Consider the following 24,537-nt stretch of genomic DNA (forward strand, 5'->3'; position numbering starts at 1 on the left):
GTCACGAACTTGATTTGCAACAAATTATAACATCAACAGTCACATTTGGTCAAAATAAAATAATTATTCTACTCTATATTTTGAAATATAAAATAAAAAAAAAAACTGTTACGATATTTCTCACAGTATACAGAGAGACAAAGGAAAATTGAAATTTGTGTATTTTTTATTTTTTTTATTTTATATTTCAAAATATAGAGTAGAATAATTATTTTATTTTGACCAAATGTGACTGTTGATGTTATAATTTGTTGCAAATCAAGTTCGTGCCAAACCAAAGTGCGTTGACAAACCAAACACTCTAATTTGCCGTAAAAATTTTAGGCAAATAAAAATACGTATTCAGTATCTTCATTCATTTTTTCAGTGTACGCATATAAATTCATAGACAAATTCGAAAACAGAACCTTCCTCATTGAATGTTCAATAGAGACTGATTTTTAATTTTGAAAATATTCAAAACAAAAGCTCTCTTTTTAAATTGTGTGTGTGAGAAAATTGACACACACCGACAGCTCAGGTGCGCACCTTGAGCAGGCCTGCTCTATACCAATGAAATCCATGACATAACCTCAAATTTAAATGTACATTTCGAAGTTTATTTCAGAATAATAAATAACATTAAATTTATCTTAAATTAGAATAAATTAATTATAAATAAATAGGATTGGCTTACTTAGGATCTACGAAATAATACTAGGAGGCGATACGACAACAAAAATGGTCGCTGCAATGTTGGGTGGGCTAAGATAAGAGTACAGCAGGTGTATTCCTAAATATCTATGAACATTTCGATGGCAAGGTACACATTTTAGTTTTTGGGCAGAATAGCAAACCTTTGGAACAGGTCATTTTGTGGCCCTTCATTTGGCCAGCAGGATTTTTGTAGCAAACAAAGTAACTACTTATCGAAGTTTGATCGGGAATTTTATCTCCCTCTTTGCAATAGTATTTGCGTTTTTTAATTTTTGTAGGTAACACCTGGGGTCTGGCAGTGGTTGTGGGTATTATGGAAGCACTTTGTTGTTGCATATAGGAGTGCAACATATTTTGTTCACCACTTCCCGTGTTAGCTGAGGACGAGGAGTAACTGTTGTGTTGGAAATTATTATTGTTGTTGTTTGTGTTTAGATTATATTGTTGTAGTAAATTAACCAGTTGTTGTTGTTGCTGCATCTGTTGCTGCTGTTGCATTTGTTGCTTGCGTTTAGCCTCCTGCATTGCCTTTAAAGCTTCCATTTGTAGACGTTTATTTTCGGAAACTGAATAAGTTTGTGGCATATCATTGTCCGGATTACAAAGGGCATACGTGCGAGCATCACATATCCTGGTTTCTGCATTAAAGGCAGTATATGGTGGACAGGAGTAGGAGAGAACCTTGCCATCTTTTTTACTGCATACATAGTAGCGGGTACAATCTGTGGAGTTGGGCTGTCGAACCCCTGTGGCACAGGTGATTACCTCAACATTTGCTGCCTGGGCATTTCCACCCATTAGCGGCAATATGGAGTTTTTGAATGCATCAACGCTTATGAAATTTCCCCCAATGTTTACTAATTGGGCGCCACCCTTTTGTGACGTGGAGGAGGATGAGGGATATTTCTTGTTACTGTTGGATGAGCTGCTGCTGCTGTACGTTAGAGAGTTTAAGGAGTTATAGTCATTCGAAATAGAAGATGACAATGATGATGATAGTGAGGTTAAGGAGGGGTCATAGGATGACGATGTCGATAGTGCTGTTAAGGGGTCATAGGTATTGGAATTTGACAATGTCGATATTGATGGGGTATTATAGGAATTCGATGAAGACATTGAGGGGGTATTATAGGAATTCGACGAGGACATTGAGGGGGTATTATAGGAATTCGATGAAGACATTGAGGCTGGATTATACATCATATTATTCGAAGAGGATGACGAAGGTCTTGGCATATAGTTATTGTTGTTATTATTATTATTGGTGCTGAATACCGATTGTGAAGCTGGATATTGTTGCATCTGATTGTGGTGATTTCCATTTGCCTGTGAATGTTTCTTGTGACCAAAAGTATACGTTATCATATCGCTATCATCCTCATCAACACTATTCGGGTATTGGGGTTGATGTTGCTGCACATGATCTTCGCTAAACATTGTCTGGTCATAACCCTGCTGATTTGATGCACCATCATCATATGATCCTGATGATGTTTGCGACTGGGAATATGATTGTGTTTGCTGTTGCTGGTTAGAAGGTCGTCCGTTCGACAAAAGATTTCCATAATTATCCGTTGTCTGGAAGATATTATTGACATTGTGCTCATCCAAATGTTCGCTCGGTGTAAAATATTTATTAAAATTATGAGATGTGGGATGGAAATCATTTGGTCGTATCGTATGGCCATATCCAGGTCTAGGAGTGGTTGTGGAGGCCGATGGTCTGCGCGTGGTACGTATGGTATATTTGTTATTTTCAAAAACAGGTTTGCCACCGCTTGCCGAATAGCCATCCAACAATTGATTAGGTCTTTCCTCCTGGGAATCAATTGGTGGATATAAATTCAAACTTTGGCCATAACTATCCAACTTATCAATCGAACTCGATCCTGATCCCCCTGAGGATGACAAGTGTAAGGGTATGACATTATTGTGTATAATGGTGGTGCCACTTTCATGTGTTTTCTTGGGCGGTTTCTTATGCGTTTTATAGCCATGATAACCATGGTGATGATCTGTGCTAAATACACTAGCATATCCTCCTTCAGAATCATCTCCATGCTGCATCGCTGGTCTTGCCCCATAGTAATCAGTGGAGAAGGGGCTCTGGGTCAAAACAATGGGTTGCATTATTGGTGGAGCATAATAGGCTGGATTGTGTATAACATTGGGCATATTTTGTGAGGCAATCATTTGCTTGGATAATTCCAAAACTGTCTTAAGGGTGTCCTCTGAAATTTTAGGTGAATTATCTGCAGAATATTGGGGACGTTCCACAAATTGATGTTCAGCTTGTTGTTGTGGTGGTAAGGCAAAGAGAACTGCTCCTTCAGGGCGATTTACCACAATTTGGGAGTTTGCATAGCCGCCATCATTTCCGCCATTTCCATGTTGACCACCATAGTGACTTGGCACAATGTTACTTAGCACAACTTTGGTTTCAGGATTCAACTTTTTGGTGGTTTGTTTTTTGCCACTCTCAGTTTTATTTGTTCCCCCCACAATAACTGGCACCATTTCTTCTTGTTTTTCATCACCACCACCAGCACCACTGCTACTGGCTTCCCCATCTTCAATTTTATTTTTAATATTAAAATGGGCCAGGAAGGCATTCAATTGATCCGGTCTTAAATCCTGGGTAGGGGTTTCGTCTTTTTGATAAGTCTGCTTAAGGCCCTCCACCAATTGTGACAATCTCTGTAAGTGGGCCGTCAGCTTGGGATCAATATTGCTTGATGGTTGACCAATTTCAGCTTTGGTTTTTATTGTCTGCAACACCTCGCTTAACTCCTCTTTCTTCTCAGCATCTAACATTGCTTGTGGTATATGGGGCTTAGCTTCTGTTTCTTCTTCCACCTCTTTGATCATAACCACATCATCAGCCTCACGATTTTCCAAGTGTATCAGATCATCTAATTCAACCAGTTCACCACCATTACCACTACCATCATATAGAGCATCTCCGCCCTCGATTTCTTCACTGCTTACACCAGACCCAATGATAATTTCCACTCTACCATCATCAAATTTATCATTTGTATGTTCACCCTGCAATTCTTCCTGGGCATTGGTGACAACATAGAAATCGGCATCTTTATTTTTTGTCGAACTACTTTGTTTCACGGTGGATGTGGATGTCACTGTAGTTTTCTTATCATTTGTAGCACCAAGTCCACATTCCCAATCATCTGCTGGCAGCACACAAACGCCTAAACTATGTTCATAGACCAGGCCTTCTTCACATTTGGCCGGTACCCAGACATGTTTATTTTCGTTAATTTCGGTACATTTGTAGTAAGCATCGCAGCGTGTTCTGTGAGGTCGTGTTCTCCCGGGACATGGTTTGCCTGAAAAGATATGTTAAATTGTGGGAAATAATGGTTCGTTAGTATCAGTAACAGTTTTTGTAAAAAAGATTATTTGATTGTTTTAAGTCTGGAGTATTACTCTCTATTACAGAGAGTAATGTTTTTCAAAACGAACTAACAGTGTTGCAAAATCCCATCAAAATGTTCGATGACAAATCATGAGTTGAATCATGGGTGCAAGTGATCTGGCATGTCATCTTTTTGTCATTTTCACTCATGAATTTTATATGAGCGTGACCCCCAAAAGTTGACGTTCTTTTTTGGATCCTAAGCATGTCATTTTAACCAATGCGTTAACATGTCATTTTCACCAATGCTTTGGCATGAAATTTTCATGTCTTGTTTGGAAAATTAAAAATGCTGTATTAAAATATGATTTTCATGAGAAACAAAACTCTTTATTAATTCAAACGAATACATGATATAATTACAACTAATTTACTAGCAAAAAACTTATATAAAAATTGCAATTTACTACCGTCACTTTACCGCAACAGAGTTTACTTCCTCCGCTCTCCGCATTTTCATTTTATTTCGTCTTGCAAAATGTTATTTCCCAACACCAGTTCGGATTTCGACTCCAACTGCACTCCTTCACGAATTTCTTGTTCGTGAATTACTTTCAATTTTATAACAAAATTTGGAATTTATACTCTTTTATTTCGGGAAGAAATGATATCGGCACGTAGGGATCTACAAATCGATTTGCTTTTATGGATCTCTAGAGAATCATACACTGCCGCTCACTTGAATAGAACCCCCCTGCAACATTTTTTTCGACCTCCATTTTTTCCGAATTATACAAGATATGAAGTTTTTAAGTTTTATTATATTTATACCCTACACCACTATGTGGAAAGGGTATTATAAGTTTGTTTTGGGAAAAATTCATGTAACACCGCGAAATATTCGTCGGAGACCCCCAATGTGGTATACCAATCTTTATATCTCGGCGAGATAAAGCGATTTTGAGATGTGTGTCCGTCCGCCCGTCCGTGTGTCCGTCTGTCCATTATAAATTGTAATCAAACTCCAGGCCGCAATTATGGACCGATCGTCACGAAATTTGGTATGGAGGTCGGTTTCACATCAGAATAGATCGCTATTTTGATTGGTGATGATCGTGAAATATTTAGCGGGTGAAATGGACCAAAACATAATTTATATCAGATTTTGTAGCTGCTCTGTAGGTCACAATAATAGTCCGATCGCCTCGAAATTTTAAATAAGGTAAGAGTATATGACAAAGAAGAAGCTTGCAATTTGAGATGGCGATCAGATAATATTTAGAGGGTTAAATGGACCACAACTTTTGTGTGAAAATTGTGAAAATTTTTAATAAACAGCTTATATCTTTGTTCCTGAAAGACACCTTCCCCCCTCGTGAGTTATATTTGGAAGACGATCTCTTGACCTTTTAATTGATGTCAATTATGTTGATGTACCTGATCAGATAACAGAGTTACAGCCTAATATATCCAGTTTTTTGTTTGTAGTGTAATGATAAACCGGTTAGAGGTCGCAATTATAGCTCTATAGTCACGAAATTTTGCACGAGGTAAGAGCTTAAGTTCAAGAAAATGCCTATAATTTTGCTGATTATCTGATATTATTTAACGGTTGACATAGACCACTACTTTTATATGAAAAATATACAAATTTTATTTTTGGTCCATATTTTCATTCCTGGAGGGCATATACCGGCAAAGGAGCCTACATATGGAAAAATAACTACTGATCTTCCCCCTGATGCAAATTGCAATAATGTGTCTGCTAGATAACGCACCTTCTGCCTGTGTTTTGTGTAGAGAACCACAATTTCCTCCCATGCTACAAATTGTCTCTATCATGACAGAGAAATTTTCAGTTCAGTTGTCAAATTGGATTTTTATACAAATATTGCAACATGGGGTCGCTTCGCCACGTATGTTATACCTCAGGATTTACGGTAAAGGGGATACAAACAAAGTACGACCAAAGATGTGTCTCATCGAAATATAGTATATTTAGACGAAATTCGTTTCAGACAATTTAGAGTCTATTTAGCCCTGTCCGTTCATCTGTCTTTCTCAATGTCTAGCTGGCTGGTGCGCACGATAATTCTCGAACGGATCTACCGATTAGAACCAAATTTTATACTTCGTAATATTTTGTCCAAGCTTTGTTTAAATTCGAATGTAGGCTATGTTGGTCCACACCTCCCCCAAAAAAGTTCAAAATTGTTTTCGAAAATTTGTGTGAACGATAACTGGTGAAGTGAGCAATCGATTTGCTCCAAATATCCATATATTATTATTCCTTCCAGATATAGATCGGATAAGACTATATCGGTCCTTAGGGTACCTTCTACACAAAATTCGGAAAAGGGAACTTTAACAGGGTGTTTTTGTAAAAATGCTTGCCTGTCACACGAACCGTTCGTACTAAAACGTATACGTTCAAAATTTGGTTCTTGTAAAATTTTACGAACCATTCGTTTTTATCTGAAAGCTTTCGTCTATTTCGTAAAATCTTTTATATTTCAGGGTTTCCATGATACTTATTTTGTTAATTTTGCATAGGCATCTGCACGTCAAATGTGTTTCTTGATGGCAACCCCGATAAAAAGATGAAAAACAACAAATAGGAAAAAAATGTAATCAAATTTGTCCAAAAATAATTGTGATAATATGAAGAAACGGATGTACATATACGCGTGTGCTTCTATGGAAATACATAAAATTGCATTCCCTTCCAGTTTTCGTGTGTTTTGTGCCATTTATTACTCAAATTATTTAATTTTCGTTCAAAACGATGGGTCTTTTCCATTCGTTTATTTTTGACGTATTCGTTCGTCTGATTTTGTTACGAAAACCAAAAAAATTACGAAAATAAAAAGCTTTCATTTGTTTGTCACACGAATACAAACGTCAACCGCTATGAAAATCAAATTGTGTCTTCGTTCATAAAATCGACGAACGAATGGGCAAAAACTTTTTACAAAAACACGCTGTAAGAGTCCCTTTGAATCGTTATGAATTTTTTTTCAGCAGATTGTACTTGCAACGCAAATCCACAAGTTAACTCTCAAGGGGATTTTCTGATCGGTCGAAACTTTACACATCGTATTATCTTACCCAGTCATGTGTCGGGTCGGAATATGGACTATATCTGTCCGTCCTTCGAGTACTTCCCACCCAAAATTTGGGAAAAGTGCAGTTTGAAGACCCGTATCGGATCTATTTGATTATTATTTTCTTTTTGAAGAAGGTTCTTTTTACGTTCCGTATTCTGGTCCGTTTCCCTGGGTAAGTCATACTTCCTGAGATAATAGTTCAGAAGTTCCCAAACTCTATGCCGGCTCCAACTAAAATTACAAATCTGAAAAAATCATTCTCAAATATTTCCAAAACATAAAATTTAGCTTACAAAAATTGATTTGGTATATCCCCATATTACGATACCTACAGTTTCCACGTATTTTGAAGCAAACTCTTGTTACAAAATAAATATATTTTTAGAGGCTAAAGGTATATCACCGTTAGCGCCGCTGACTTATACTCCCTTTGTTGCTGTTTAATTGAATATGAATAGTTTTGGGATTTATAAATTTGTTTGCATGCAAAATTTTTGAATTTCTATTCATTATTAGTTATTTCTACCGGTATAAAATATATTTTAGATATCATAATATAAACCCACAATGAAATATTTTCGAAGCATATGTGAAATATAAGTGCACAATTTTGGACGATAGATCTTCAATAAACTCCCAATTTTCCCAATAATCACGCAATTTGGTATGCGTGGTATATATGTATTTATTTTAGGTGTATTCCAAAGAGGAACCTGATACTCAAAGACAATTTGAAGATGTAGCAGGAGGGGCTAATCAATGTGAATTTTCCAATTTTCGAATATTATTTAGAAATGTATAATTTATATATTTTTCCACAAACATCCCAGTAAAGACAAGGGAGGCTTCTCTTATACCAATGGATTCATATTAAGTTATTGATAGTGTCTTAAGTTGCCACTTGTAGAGACGTTTTTCATGGCTGAAATACTCAGCAAATATCGCCAACATTACTAAGGGGTATTTTGCCACCATTGACAATTTGATGGGAATCGAACCCGGACATTCAGCCTGCAAGGCGGTTGCACATAGCTAATTCCGACAGGTTGTGGTGTAGGGTATCACATGGTCGGCCCCGTCCGACTATAGCCTTTGCTTACTTGTTTGCTTCATGAGTTTGAAGTAAACTAAGTCATTCATTTGCATTCAAATCCAATTTGTATAAGAATTATGCAAGGAAAACAAAATAAAGTCAAAAATTTAAGTAAAAAATTTGGCTCATTTGAATAGAACCCCCTTTAAAACTTGGGAATACAGAAAGATTGTATTAGAATATCGATGTATATTCACTCTATATTGAAAACGAAATACTTTCAGTAATATTCAGAAAAAGTATATCCCTCCTAATTAAGGATACACCCGTATATCCTGCTTTGGCAAGGATTCTTTAAATAATCAGGTATAATGCCCAACAAAGCTTGCTTTTTTCAGTCAACAAGTTTATTTTTGGAAGCGTACTGTCTCCTTTAGTCGTATATTTTACGCATAAGCCATTCCCATACTTTTTGAGAATATTTGCCACTGTAGAATATGGCGAACCCTCCAGGATATCCGCATTTCTTTTCAAAATTTTAAGTTTTGATGACTCGAAGTGTACAAAAGTTTATAAAATCGTGATGAAATTTCCACTCGGGATATCCGAAAATACTCCTAACTATTGGAAATGCCTGTTTTAGAACTCCTTTGTAAATTGTCGTGCGCATTTTGGGTGAAAGAAATTGACGCCCAAGTCCTTCATAATTAGTAAGGACTCTCCTCATTAAGTAAACAATTGCATAACTATATAACTATTTTTTTCGCGTCTTTTGAATGGAAGACCATCTTCTAATTTTTTTCTGTAGCGATGAATGTGCTTTTATGGTGCTGGAATGCATTACTAATTATTAAGCTTTTATTATGGGCGTCAAGTTTCTTCACCCTAAAAGCCCACGACAACTTATAAAGGAGTTCTGAAACAGACATATCCAGTAGTGAGTAACATTTTTGGATATCCCAGGTGAAAATTTCATCACGATTTTATAAACTTTTGTACACTTCGAGTCATCGAAACTTAAATATTTGAAAAGAAATGCGGGTATCCTGGAGGGTTCGCCATATTCTACAGTGGCAAATATTCTCAGAAAGTATGGGAATGACTTATGCGTAAAATATACGACTAGAGGAGACAGTACGCTTCCAAAAATAAACTTGTTGACTGAAAAAAGCAAGCTTTGTTGGGCATTATACCTGATTATTTAAAGAATCCTTGCCAAAGCAGGATATACGGGTGTATCCTTAATCAGGAGGGATATACTTTTTCTGAATATTACTGAAAGTATTTCGTTTTCAATATAGAGTGAATATACATCGATTATTAGAATAATACAATCTCTCTGTATTCCCAAGTTTTAAAGGGGGTTCTATTCAAATGAGCCAAATTTTTTACTTAAATTTTTGACTTTATTTTGTTTTCCTTGCATAATTCTTATACAAATTGGATTTGAATGCAAATGAATGACTTAGTTTACTTCAAACTCATGAAGCAAACAAGTAAGCAAAGGCTATAGTCGGACGGGGCCGGCCATGTGATACCCTACTCCACAACCTGTCGGAATTAGCTATGTGCAACCGCCTTGCAGGCTGAATGTCCGGGTTCGATTCCCATCAAATTGTCAATGGTGGCAAAATACCCCTTAGTAATGTTGGCGATATTTGCTGAGTATTTCAGCCATGAAAAACGTCTCTACAAGTGGCAACTTAAGACACTATCAATAACTTAATATGAATCCATTGGTATAAGAGAAGCCTCCCTTGTCTTTACTGGGATGTTTGTGGAAAAATATATAAATTATACATTTCTAAATAATATTCGAAAATTGGAAAATTCACATTGATTAGCCCCTCCTGCTACATCTTCAAATTGTCTTTGAGTATCAGGTTCCTCTTTGGAATACACCTAAAATAAATCTATATATATAAAAGAGCAGTGAGGTGAGGTATTCACTGACTGACTGACTGACTGATTCATCACCGCCCAGACGAAACCGCTGAAGCTAGAAAGTTGAAATTTTGGGTGTAGGTTGCTGTTGGTGTGTAGGGGTGAGATAAGGCTGGGTTTTTGGAAATTCGACCCAGAAGTGTACGAAAAGTACTAAATATGGTACCCTTTGTATTAGGGAAACGGTAAGAGCTAGAATTCTGAAATTTGGAATGAAGGTAACTGATGGAGATCTAGCAAGATGTACCAAAGGGTTTTTGGAAAATCGACCTCTAAGTGTACGAAAAGTACTAAAATTTACAAAATTTAGTACCAATTGTATATTTTGAACGAATATAGCTAGAATCATGGAATTTGGTATGGAAATCAAGGATGGGAAGTGGTGTTGATGTAATAAATGTTTTTGGAAAATCGCACTAATGTGTACGAAAAGTACTAAATGATACTAAATTTAGTACAAATTATATTTGGGTGAACGGATAGAACTGGAATCCTGAAATTTGGAATTAAGATTACTGTTGAAGTGTATGATTGAGACATGAGGGTGATTTTGGAAATTCGTACTTATGTGTACGAAAATTAATAAATGGTACTAAATTTAGTACAATTTGGATTTGTGTGAACGGAATCCTGAAATTTGAAATAAGGGTCAATTGTGGAGAGTAACAAAGAAAACTTTTTGGAAATTCGAACTATAAGTGCACGAATAGTACTAAATGGTACTAAATTTAGTACAATTTGGATTTGGGTGAATGAATAGAGCTGGAATACAGACATTTGGAATGAAGATCACTGATAAAGAGTAACAATGAAAGGTTTTTGGAAATTCCAACTATAAGGGTACGAAAAGTACTAAATGGTACTAAATTTAGTACAATTTTGATTTGGGTGAACGGATTGAGCTGGAATACAGACATTTGGAATGGGGGTTACCGATGTAAATTCGAACTATAAGGGTAAAAGTACTAAATGGTACTAAATTTAGTACAATTTGGATTTGGGTGAACGGATAGAGCTGGAATCCTGAAATTTGGAATGAGGATCACTAATGAAGAGTAAAAATGAAAGGTTTTTGGAATTAGAACTATAAGTGTACGAAAAGTAATAAATGGTACTAAATTTAGTACAATTTGGATTTGGGTGAACGGATAGAGCTGGAATCCTGAAATTTGTAATGAGGGTCACTGATGGAGAGTAACAAAGAAAGGTTTTTAGAAATTCGAACTATAAGTGCACGAAAAGTACTAAATGGTACTAAATTTAGTACAATTTGGGTTTGGGTGAACGGATAGAGCTGGAATACAAACATTTGTAATGAGGGTCACTGATGAAGAGTAATAATGAAAGGTTTTTGGAAATTCGAACTATAAGGATACGAAAAGTACTAAATGGTACTAAATTTAGTACAATTTTGATTTGGGTGAACGGATTAAGCTTGAATACAGACATTTGGAATGAGTGTCACTGATTAAGAGTAACAATGAAGGTTTTTGTAAACTCGAACTATAAAGGTACGAAAAGTACTAAATGGTACTAAATTTAGTACAATTTGGATTTGGGTGAACGGATAGAGCTGGAATCCTGAAATTTGAAATTAGGGTCAGTGGTGGAGAGTAACAAAGAAAGGTTTTTGTAAATTCGCACTATAAGTGCACGAAAAGTTCTAAATGGTACCAAATTTAGTACAATTTGGATTTGGGTGAACGAGGGTTTGCCATATTCTACAGTGGCAAATATTCTCAGAAAGTATGGGAATGACTTATGCGTAAAATATACGACTAGAGGAGACAGTACGCCTCCAAAAATAAACTTGTTGAAAGAAAAAAGCAAGTTTTGTTAGGCATTAAACCTGATTATTTAAAGAATCCTTGTCAAAGCAGGTTATACGGGTGTATCCTTAATCAGGAGGGATATACCTTTACTGAATATTACTGAAAGTACTTCGTTTTCAATATAGAGTGAATATGCATCTATATTCTAATACAATCTTTCTGTATTCCCAAGTTTTGAAGGGGGGTTCTATTCAAATGAGCCAAATTTTTTACTTAAATTTTTGACTTTATTTTGTTTTCTTTGTATAATTCTTATACAAATTGGATTTGAATGCAAATGAATGACTAAGTTTACTCCAAACACATGAAGCAAACTATTATAAAACTTAAAAACTTCATATCTTGTATAATTCGAAAAAAATGGAGGTTGAAAAAAATTTGCAGGGGGGTTCTATTCAAGTGAGCGGCAGTGTATGTAACGAAAGGAGAGGAGGGACTTTTTCAGGAAAATATCATTTATGATAAGCTGATTTGCCTACTTGCTTCTAATAAAAGAATAAAAAAGAACAGGACAACCTTGTTCGAAATTGGCTCGACCTTCTTTATTCTTCTATTTTTGTTATGTCAGAAATGAAGCAGGGAACAAAGCAAACAGGCGAGGCAGCTTAATTTATTTTTAAGTTAAAACATTTTCTTTCCAAAAGTCGTTACTTCTTTCTTTTCTTTTTTGGCTTTTTGTTCAAATTTCGAGAAGCGAGATTTGATAGATTTCATAAGATTTCATAAGAGAATTTTTATAATACCGAAGAGTGCAGTCCGATTCTATTGTTAGCTCGATAATTGGGACTTCCTTTTTAACGACGTTTCGAGCTAGGTACAACACCAATGGTTTAGTAGTCGTACTTGTATGAGATACAGGAAATGTAAGACAACATCACGACGAGAGTTTTAACGTCTTTGGTCGTGATTTCGAGTCTCCGACAACATCAAGCCTATTGTAAATAATAAACCTTATATAGCTTAAAACATGTTTAGATAAATAAAAGAAAATATAAAGGTGTGTAAGTAAAAAACACAAACATCATCTTTATTGGATCGAAGAATGGGTTCAAATGCTGATGAAAAGATCGGATCTTTCACGGCTTCCTTTGCATGGGTTAAAATGCTACACGCAGAGAAAAAATATTTTTTTAACTGGTGGTGGGCAAAATTTTATTTTCGCTGGCACCAAATAATTTTTGTGGAACACATATTTGGTCTGTTCCAGTACTAAACATTTCTACACATTTTTACTCCGATAACCGATTTTTCCTTTATGTTATCGAAAAAAATAGTAGAAATGTGTAGAAATGTGCAGTACTGGAACATACCAATTATTTTTAAGGCGATAATGTATATTGCCAATCTTGATTCTGTTTACCATATTAAACAACAACAAATCACAAAATCTTGATATATGGTAATATTTTCATAATTATCTGATGGTCGATCCAACCACAATCTGCTTAACTTTCTCATTTTGACATATAAAGTGTCATAAACTAGGAACAGCTGTTCACTGCCAAAAGCAAATACATCTCATTAGTTGTTCTGTCGCTGAGTAAAAAGGTTGTAAATTTTATTTATTTTCATTTAAAAAAATGGTATAATAAAATTAGTAAAAACAGACTCCAAACAAAAAAATCTCTTCAAAAAATGAAATAGTTCGAGTATTTGTTGATGGTATCAATGACAACAATTTATTTGTGAATGAAGACATGAAAATGCGTAGAAAGAAAAATCAAAAAGTGACAAAAAGATATCAGTGCCTGTGTTGTGTTTCATTTTCATTCACATCTTAAATAAAAAGAATCTCCGATTCGTTCGTGCAAATTTTGTGCATTATTTCATTAATTAATAATTAATAAAAATGGTATGCAAGTGATCAAAATAACAAAAAAAGAATGTATGAATAACATAAACATCTGTTGTTGTTTCGTAATGTTCTCCAACATAAACATGTCTTCGGAACAAACGGAGAGACGCCAGAAAGAACTACATAGTGGTTTTTAATGTGTTTAAGTGTTTTCTACATTCAATATTATATTTATTTATTCTATTACATCCAAAGTGTTCTTAAATAAATAAAACTTTTATTTAAAATATAAAGAAAAATCTTTTGATGGGCAATTAATCACAAAGGTACAGTATAATTCCAAGAAAAATACTACTTATTACAGGCAACCACAACATGTTTCGACGGCTACCACATCATTTTAAAATATTTCAAAAATTGTATTATTAAAATATGATAGAGGTTACCATATATCTATTATATATATTTTTCTTTCAAAATATGGTGGTATGAATCATATTTTTTCTCTGCGTGTAATGAAAAGATCGGATCTTTCACGACTTCGTTTGAACCAATGCAAAAGATGACATGAAATCACGTCATCGCATAGAACCCCTTCCTTCAAATTTTGCTGGGATTTTACTGATCTCTACCAATATCATGATTTCATCCCGGCGAAGGCAATTATCAATTGGTCCTTCGCCGGGATGAAATCATGATATTGGTAGCGGTCAGTAAAAAAACAAACAAAATAGATTATGGTAGACAGAGAAGGCAATTTTTTTAATCAGATTATTCTTCTTATCGGCTTTGCTTCCGAAAAAGAAAAATAGCTTTTTTCTAAAATTTACATCTTACCGATATAAGCATAAAGTTAAACTTGGAAGAGTGCGACAAACTACGTTGAAAACAGCAGAACGCTGCTCCTCTTGGGAATCCTATCTCTCTCTCTCTCTTTTGAAGGTCTCTGTATGTTGGAAATATCGAACTTAAAGATTAGAACATTGCCAAGCCCTCGATGAAGAACAAAACAGCAAAACATTAGCAGAGAGCGACAAATTTGCCTAAATTCAACGGTATGCTTCCGTTTGGAAAAATATAATATCTCCTAGAAAGATCGAATACTGGGAAGCTGCAGATGAAAAAGAAAGACGTCTGCCATTCTAAAGCTTCTAGCTAAATGAAAGGAAACCGGTTGAGGAAAACTTTGATAGAGAGCGAGTAAGTTGATAGCAGCAGGGTGCTTCCACGCCAGTCTGAATATTTTGTCTAATTCTTCATAAGAAATTTTTCAAAAAAAAAAAATGGAAAGTTTCCCGACAGAAAAATACCTTGTCGCCTTATTAAACTTCCAACGGAACCAGACCACGTAACGGAAACTGGACCAGGACAGAGAGGAAAATTAAATATACAGAATAAAGCAGCGTGCTGCCAATGAAGGTCTGAATAGCAAGGAAAGTCTTATAACTAGCCCATATTTAGGGACAGCTTAGACCGAAACTTAAGCTATACAACTCCAGAGAAAATTGTAAGCACACAGCTTGTATAAAACCATGATGACGACTCCACTTCTTCGGAATCAGTGAACATGGTCAGGGCATATGATATGCAGAATCCCAGAACAGATAAAAACAAAACAAATAAGAACAGCCAAATTTACCCTGTAGTGCGATTCTCTAGCACATTTTTTGAGTTACCGACAAAAATCGATAATTTTAAAATGCTTATACTTTCGGTAATAAACCATATTATTCGGTAAATTAGCGACCAATAAAAAGTAGTCGTAAAGTTCTATCGGTAGCAAGTCTCCTTAGCGGCCTGAAGGTTTTTTTCTTTATAAAGAAATCTACACAGAGGTCTAAAATGTTATTTCTAAAGAATAATGTCTACTCTGAGGCCTGAGGAGTTTTTCCTATATTTATACCCTACACAACAATGTGGAAAGGGTATTATAAGTTTGTTTTTTCGAAAATTGCATGTAACACCAAGGATATATTCTACGAGCGCCTAGAGAGAGCATATGACCGCTTGTAGCAGCAAAGGTACGCACTCGCCTTAATGTTGCGGCAAAAGTGCGATCTAACACAATACGGAAGCTGGATGTCGAGATAGTACAAGCCAAAAAATATCGGGAGAAGAGGAAAAGGAGAACCGTATTTTCAGAAAAAAAGAAAGAGCAAGAAAAACGTGAGCGTGAGAAACTCGAGATGTTCAGGAGTCAGAATGAAGTCCGCAAATTTTACAAGAGTGTAAAACACCAGACTAAAGGGTATGGTGCATGAAGCTCTTAGTATCGAATATGGGCGGCGATGAAGATACACCAGAACCAATCGCAAACGACGACGTTGAATGTCTTCCACCTAGCCAAAGCGAGGTCATGACAGCAATTAATCGGCTGAAAAACAATAAAGCAGCAGGAGCTGATGGGCTGCCCGCCGAACTTTTCAAGACCGGTGGCGAAATGCTGATAAGGAGTATGCATAAGTTAAATACCGAAATTTGGCAGGAATAGAGCATACCCAACGATTGGAACCTCAGCCTACTATGTCCCGTACATAAGAAAGGAAACAAGACGGTGTGTACAAACTACAGAGGCATAAGTCTGCTCCCAATCGCATACAAAGTGCTGTCGAGTGTACTGTGTGAACGTTTAAAACCCATGGTCAATAACATAATCGGGTCATATCAATTGACCAAATCTTCACACTGTGCCAAATACTGGAGAAGACCCACGAAAGACAGATCGACACATGACATCTTCGACTATAAGGCCGCCTTCGACAGCCCAATTCATAGATGTCAATATTACAAGATAGGAAAAGTCAATTGTTAAAAATTAACTGTAGGTGGAGTTAGTCCATATTTACATTAGGCAATTTTCCTTGCGGCAATTGTCAGTTTATAGGAGAGAGAGGTGAGGCATATGGTAACCCTTTGCCTCTCCACACCCTCTCTCACCGACAAACTGACAATTGCCGCAAGAAAAATTGCCTAATGTAAATATGGACTTAACCTCTGTTGCTACGATATCATAGCAACATTCTGTTAAACGAAAACTGTTACTCATTGGAATATTGACAAGAAAAACATTAAAACTCAAGTTTGACGGCATTCACTTTTAATTTTTTTATTAAATAAACAATAAAAAAAGTAAAGAAATAAATTTCAGCCACAAAACACTACCTTAAACAACCCCTAAAAATGTCAACTTAAATCGCGATTTATTTAAAAAGCGCTCCGGTGATTTTTTTGTCTTTTGATTTTTCTCATCTATGAACATTGTAGTTTCAGAATCCGGAAAAACTTCCGAGGTGTAAGCCCCTTCCATTTAAAATTGTTTCAAGAGCACCGTGACTTGCATATGCTGACGACATTGACATCATTTTTAGATCAGTAAAAAAGTAGCTGTTACATTTTAGAAGGCAGTAAACGGCGACAAGACCAAGTTGATGGCATTGACGCGCAATGCGCCCATAGAATTCGGACCAACTGTGGAAGTTGCTACCTATAATTTTGAGGTTATTAAAGACTTCTAACTCTAACTCTTCACCGCCGTAAACGCAACAAACAACATCAGTCATGAAATAAAACAAGTAAGAAAGTATCAGTCAGTTGTGTCGACAGAAAAATAGCCTCAGCCTCGGACCTAAAGAAAAGAACTAAACACGATACTTCTAACGTTTATAGGGATATAACGAAGCAAAAAGAAATTGAAATTTTGCATTTTGAGTTCTGAGTGAACAAAATACATGCTCGCTAAAAATGTTCATAATAGGTCCACGTTTAGGTGTAGCCACCATATAAAGGTTCCGCTCGATTTTCGGTACTTTGACGATTTTAGCCAAATTTTCCAACCGATTTAGTTGTAATTTTGCATTTTGAGTTTCGAGTGAGCAACATACTTCCTTGCAAAAAATGTTCAAAATAGGTCTACGTTTAGGTATAGCCCCCATATAAGCGTACCTCCCGATTTTCGGAATTTTGAACTATTTTTCACGATTTGGCTGCAATTTTGGATTTTGAGTTATCAATACATAAAATACTTCTTTGCAAAAAATTTTGAATATAAGTCCAAGTATAGGTATAGCTCCCATATAAACGTACCTCCCGATTTTCGGAAGTTTTGACGATTTTACGGCCGTGGTATAAGGCGAAAAACTTACCGGGTCGCAGACTTTCCAGTGTATTTTAAAGAAAATACTCCCAATATTAGTAAAACTCAACGTATATTTATATTACTGATATTAAAAATACCGGAAAAAGTCATTTACAAAAAATTCAAATGCTTGTTTTTTCGTAATATTTATAATTTTTTACATACAAATGGACTGTTTTATAGGATCTAGGGGGGCAGCTGCCCTCCCTAGCTATTCCTGGCTACGCACATGGAAAATTATCGGTAGCAGTGCAGCGATATGGCCTATCTTCGATTAGTGATTCAATACCAGGATGTACATAATGGCTACATTTTCCAATGTTTAGCCATGTTCGTAGAAAATATTGTAGGGCTAAGTATTATCCTGGTGAATAGATAGATATCTTCTGATACTTGATATCTGCTGAATGTTTTTTAACTTTTTGAGAATAATTGTTTTAACATTTAAATATTATGTGTAGAATATTCCACACTCATTAATTATTTTATTTTAATCACTAAAACCACATGATTTTTTACTCATTCGAATGTTTTCGTTTTAATCCTTGGTATACTGTTTTTAATCAAATTACTGTTTCTTTTTGTTTAATATAACTGATTTAATTTTTCTTTAAATATTTACACAATTTTTTTTAATTGCACATTTTTCCATTATTTCAGTTTTACCGTACCTTCGGAAAACGACATCAAACCAAATAACAGCAAAACATATAGACCGTAATGATATTTTATCATTTTTGTTCGTTTGATAATTTCGCGTGTAAATTATTCAATTATCCTTTTGATGCGATAATACCGACGCGACAATCACCGTTCGTTTCGTCAATGGTGATAATTTTAATTTTCGTTGCAATGCGCTTGCGCTCAGCGTTACAAATGACTGGAACATTTGAAGTGAAGCGATTGTTAAACGAAAAATTTCATATCAATTTGTATGACAAAAAAATGAAAAAAAAAAAATAAACAACATTTCACAGTGAGAAAAAGTGTTACACATCGACACAGTGTTACATACATACATACCAACAAGTGAAACAACTTGGAGGAACCAACTGACCAACCCAAGCAACCATATGAGGAGTCAGTCGGTGGGTAAGAAGTTAGCTAGCCGGTATTAAATTTAGTGCCATATTCAAATGTGGAGTGTGTTAAATGTAAGTCAGTCGTCTTCTTCAGTTAAACAAAAATCGTGTTTAAACTTTTTTTCTTTGAGCAAAGTGCTAAAAAGTTATTAAAGCGCTCTATAATTTCTTCTTCGACAAGACCTAAAGAATACCAACAACAACAACTTCTTTCAGTTAAACCAACAGAAAAACAATTTCCATTTCTTTTTATGACATACAAAATTTTGTTGGTAGCAGCAAATAAATGATTCGAAGCTAGATATGTTGTTTTTGTGCTGGGTTTTCGTAGGTCAGTTGATGCGCCAAGATAAATGTTGTTGATCCAGCCAATCAACATAGATGACCGACAGACAGAGCGTTGTGCGTAACAGACGTCACACTTGTCGTTAACTGCTTCACTTTACTTTTGTTTTTTCTTGCGGGTACCAATTTGTTTCTTTAATTTTTCTAAAATAAATATTTGACCAATGTTGGTATTTACTCAAAAAAACGTTAAGTTTTTTTGATAAATATATATTTCTATAAACGGGCATTTATTTAGCCGCTTGTTATATGTGTGTTATTGCATAATTTTTACCATAAAATTGGAGCAGCAATGTTTTCTTTATATACAGAAGCAGCTGAAGAGGAAATTGGACACATTAATTAAATAAATATATTAAACAAATATTATCCTACAACTAAATACAATTTTACTCAAGTTTGTTTTATTGACTTTTAAATCGGTCATCGAGGCGACTAAGCATATTTTAAAGTATGAAATTGCCGACCAAAAATATATTTGGTTTGAAGCTCAAAAGTGTTGCGGAGGATGTACTTGAAGGATGGGCCGACATAATCCATTTTGGGAGTGTATATTATTTTGGGAGTAATTTCTTTCGATAGATATTGTGCCCACCAGTCATTTCAGTTGGTCACCGTATAACATAATATCGTCTTAAACAGGACCATAAGGAGTATCATCGGTATACATTTCCAAAAAAAATCTTCGAACAGATCATAAACTACATTTAAACAAAAATATTGAACTTTTGTGGGTGAAGACCGATATGGACCATTTCTGAAGTAAAACTACATTTGGACGGTTGCTCCGTTCAAAAGATATAGAACGTAGCATTTAAGTGACATTTTTTTAACATTTGGAACCGATAGTGCCCATCTTCGAAATTGAACAAAGTGTAAAAAAATATTACGAAACCCAAATCCGAATCTGCTGATCCGTTCGAGAGTTATCAAGCGCTTCATTCAGCCACTATACATGGCGCCATATGAGTTTTTATAGCTTTGGGGCTATTTTCTCAGAAAATATGATCTTGCCCCTGAAAAAATTGTACCTTCGTAATGATTTTTTCGATTTTTTGTGTGGGAGGTACCCGAAGAAGTTGACATATATAGTCCATATTCGAACCTGATCTATTCCTCGTAGAAATATGACGATGTTCATAATACGGACCAAATCGGTTCCTTTCTTCAAGAATTATCGTGAGCACAATTTTTTTTCGAACTTTTGTCGGATGGGTACCTGAAGAAGTGCACCAATATGGCTTATCTTCGAGCTTAAAATAAGTTCGGACAAAATATTACGATGGACAAATGTTGGACCGAATCAGGAGATCCGTTGGAGAGTAATCGTGCGCTCCAACCACTACACATGATGCCATAGGAGTATTTTACACCTTTCGCGCTGTTTTCTCAAGAAGTATGGACTTGCCCATGAAAAGACTATTACCGTCGTAAAAGAGGTAGAGAATGCAAGTTGCTTCAACAAAAAATCAAAGTGATTCGAGAGCAGGTCTTCAAGTGAACTTATCCAAAATTTTGTGTGGGATGTGTAATGTATGGACCAAATCGGTCACTCTCTTCAAGAGTTATCGTGCGCACAATTTTTCCTAACATTTTTGAACTTTTGTGGGGGTGGTACCTGAAGAAGTGGACCGATATGGCTTATCTTCGAGCTTAAACTAAGTTTGGACAACATATTAGGAAAGCGAAATTTTGGACTGCGCTCCAGCCAGCCAGACGGACGGACATTACTAAATCGACTCCAAATTGCCTGAAACGGATTTCGTCCTAACATACTTGGGGTCTAAAACCATTATTTCGATGAGGCACATTTTGTCTGTATGAAAGTGTTCATACCCTCGTTAGTATAAATGCTGAGGGTATAAATGTTATGTATATCTTTGTAATCTGAATCACATGGACTACCTTCGATGAAATTTTCAGTAAGCAAAATTTTGAATTTTTGTGAGAGAGAAACTCGAATGTATTGTTTAATTTAGTCCTTATCTTCGAGCTCCGATCAGCAGGTATGCAGCGAGCGGCTGCAGTTGTGATGAAATGTGCAGCTCTCTGAAAGGGTAATTTATAAATTCTCTGAACACTTGTCAATCAGTTTTTCCATAGTTTAGTTATGAAGTCGGGTGATCTGTTAACGGATAGGAAGATGGTCTGAGACAAGAAAATTGCGGGTTGCGGGTGCCACAATTGTGATGTCTGGCGAACTGTGGTAATCTCTTGTCTTCTTCGGTCGACGTGCAAAATGTGCAGCTTTAAATTTGCTCGGTCAGCGCTATACCCCTCTAGTCATTGCCTAGGACAGAATAATAAAGCTCAAGATAAACGTTGAAGTCTCTAGCACAAGACGTTTATTGCCCTCCAAATGTGAACTTAACGCATGGCACATCTATTTATCGGCGACAAAATCGATTAGTTGTCAATGAGAGCCGTACCTAAAATTTTCTGAGCGACATTTTTGCAGAACATTTCGAATCTGAAAAACGTCATCTTGTGGTACATTTATAGCGGCTTTTAAAATAAAAACGAAAAGGACATTGAAGGAAGCGAGTTAGAAGGTCGAAGTGCTCTACGAAAATAATCCTCATTCCATTCGACTGAAGACATGTCATCTCAAAAATAAGGTAAATCAATAGTGAACAAAGATATAAATTTAATTCTTGATGGCTTACAGGGTCTCTAGCAAAAACTTCATCATGCCATAACGCGGAAGTTCGACTCACGGCGGATCTGTCCTTCGGGGTTCTTAATACACTTACCAAGGCCTTTTTTCCCCAACAGGAATTGTCCGTGCCCCAGGCTTTCACCTCCATTTTGTTGCACAGTGATATAAGTTGTCTCCTTTACATCATAACTACTCATATGTATATTATCAACATATAAGGTAGATAAGAATTAATATAGAATTTTCAAAAATATTATCAATACAACCAAGATTTTCCTCTTTATGCCATAGCTACTCGAATATTATTACAGTTGAACCTCGATTATCCGTGAATCGATTATCCGGGAACCTCCATTATCCGTGATAGGAAAGAAATGTTGGACTTTTTTCATTTCTTCTATTTTTCGTTATAAACTTCATTGCCCGGGAGTAAAAACACACTTTCCAATTAATCTTATTAAGCAAACAGAAGGTAAACAAACGAAAACTGGAAATTCTCCCGTATTACACAATTTGTGTATTTAAGGTATCACAAAAACCAAGGGACAAAGTCCATTCAGATGAATCTGATGATGATAATTATATTATGTATCCTTCTAAAATTTGGTGGATTATAGTAACGAATTTAATAAAAATTGCAGATTTTCATATTATTGTACAATATTATGTCATTTTTACTTAAAAAATATTTTTAAAAACTGCGTAAAAGCATTGCCTCCATTATTCGGGAAAATCGATTATCCGTAATGCCTCCGGTCCCGAACATCACGGATAATCGAGGTCCGACTGTATTTCCTAATCGATACGTTCGTTAGTTTTTCAAAAATAACAATAATAACTATTTTCACCACTGTTCATCCCTATACATTCTCTGATATTTTCAATAATATCGGTTAAGTAGTTTCGGATATACATATAACGTATCTATAAAGGTGGGTATATGCCCAAAATGAGTAGCTAGGATCGGAGAAACAACCACCATTGCCTCGAAAATTAATTTTCTTATCGATTCGTTTGTTAACATTGATAATTTTTTTAAAAAAGTAGTTCATTCCGAAATTCAACCAAATATATAGCCTATTTTCACCACGGGTGTTCCCTGTAAAAGAAAATCGGTTCAGCCGTTTTTGAGTCTATACGGAACATAAAAACATACACACATTGTCTTTTATATATAATATGTAGGTCTGCGTTTTGGTATAACGGTACATGTATTTGGAAAGTGTAAATTTCAATGTGAAACACATTGAAATCTCTGCTCACTTGCTCTCAGTAAGCGCTCACTGGCTATCTCAAACATATATGTACACACATTTATAAATGGTGGTGGTTTATTGAAAGGCATAGAAAAAACCAAAAGCAACACGAGACACATACATAGGTACATAAAAATTCCAAAGAAATACATAACAGACTTTAATAAAAGAAAAACTGAATGAAAAAATTACAAAAAGTCGCACTTTTAAAAAGAAAAAAATATATAGAAACATCGTTGAACTCTTCTCCTTAGTTGTGAAATAAAACACATTTTCCTCAAAGTTGAAATCATCAGCGGGAAATCGGCATCTGGAATCAAATGATTATATAATGTAATAAATAAGTACATCCATATTTCAAATATACATATGTATGTATGTATATGAAAAATGAATTGATGTAATTACCAATAATAAATGCGATTTCTTCCTTGTCCAATAAAATTTGTCCATTCACCTTTTTGATTCAATTTTAAAATGTATTCAATTATAACAAACAAAACGATTGTATTTAGAAAACTGAAGAAAAAAGAACAACATAATTAATACCATTGTTTCTTTTCCTCTTCGCTTGCTGCGTTGGTTAACAACAACAAAGCACGAAACACACATGTTTTACCGCATACACACCACCAAAGCTTCCGCGTCTCCTTTTACACCATACACCATCGATGAACAAGATGAGAACTCGCCTTTACATTTTCGTATGATTCCCCATACAAATACTCTCTTCTTGTTCATCATTGCCATGTACACATCTCTTTATTATAAAACAGCATTCCGCAGCCGCGAGAGCCCTGTTGTTACCCTTTTTGACAAAAATCCTCTCTCCACCCATAATAAATATGTTCTAACATAAACAAGTAAGAACGGCGTTAAGGTCGGTCATGCCGAACTTGTTATACCACCCCCCATTAATTGTATTGAAGTAAAATGGAATATTTACTCTCCTTTCGTTTATGAAGAAGACTAAATAACAAATGTCAGCAAATTCGGTAAAAGAATGTGGATAACCTTAAAAATACCGAAATTCGGGAGGAGGTTTAATCAAGAGATACGATACTATGTTGGCTATAGTAACCCGCGGACCTATACTGATAATTCTCTTCTGGAATATTTTATAACCCAATGGATATTGGCGTCAGAACCTTCCGAAAAATGTCGAAAATCGTAGGCTAATGAAGGCGTGGACCTATACCGTCGTAGTTCTGGGAGAAAGTTTTATACCCCCAACGAAGACTGAGTAGAAAATTTCAGCCATTTCGGTATGATAATGA

The 24,537-nt window shown here is 35.5% G+C and overlaps 1 protein-coding gene across 1 annotated transcript; it reads right to left on the reverse strand.

Annotated features, from left to right (window-relative positions):
- Window positions 1-685: 685 nt before the first annotated feature.
- Window positions 686-18,830, reverse strand: LOC141393212 (uncharacterized). The gene is made up of 2 exons (XM_073966175.1): window positions 18,590-18,830; window positions 686-4,043 (listed from the first exon to the last, which is right to left on the reverse strand). The coding sequence occupies exons 1-2, from the start codon at window positions 18,651-18,653 to the stop codon at window positions 781-783; spliced, it is 3,327 nt and encodes a 1,108-aa protein (XP_073822276.1). The 5' UTR covers window positions 18,654-18,830; the 3' UTR covers window positions 686-780.
- Between the last annotated feature and the right edge of the window lie 5,707 nt (window positions 18,831-24,537).

Source organism: Musca autumnalis, unplaced genomic scaffold (assembly GCF_047663935.1).
Source record: "Musca autumnalis isolate F117 unplaced genomic scaffold, ASM4766393v1 scaffold_2, whole genome shotgun sequence".
Classification (NCBI taxonomy): domain Eukaryota; kingdom Metazoa; phylum Arthropoda; class Insecta; order Diptera; family Muscidae; genus Musca; species Musca autumnalis.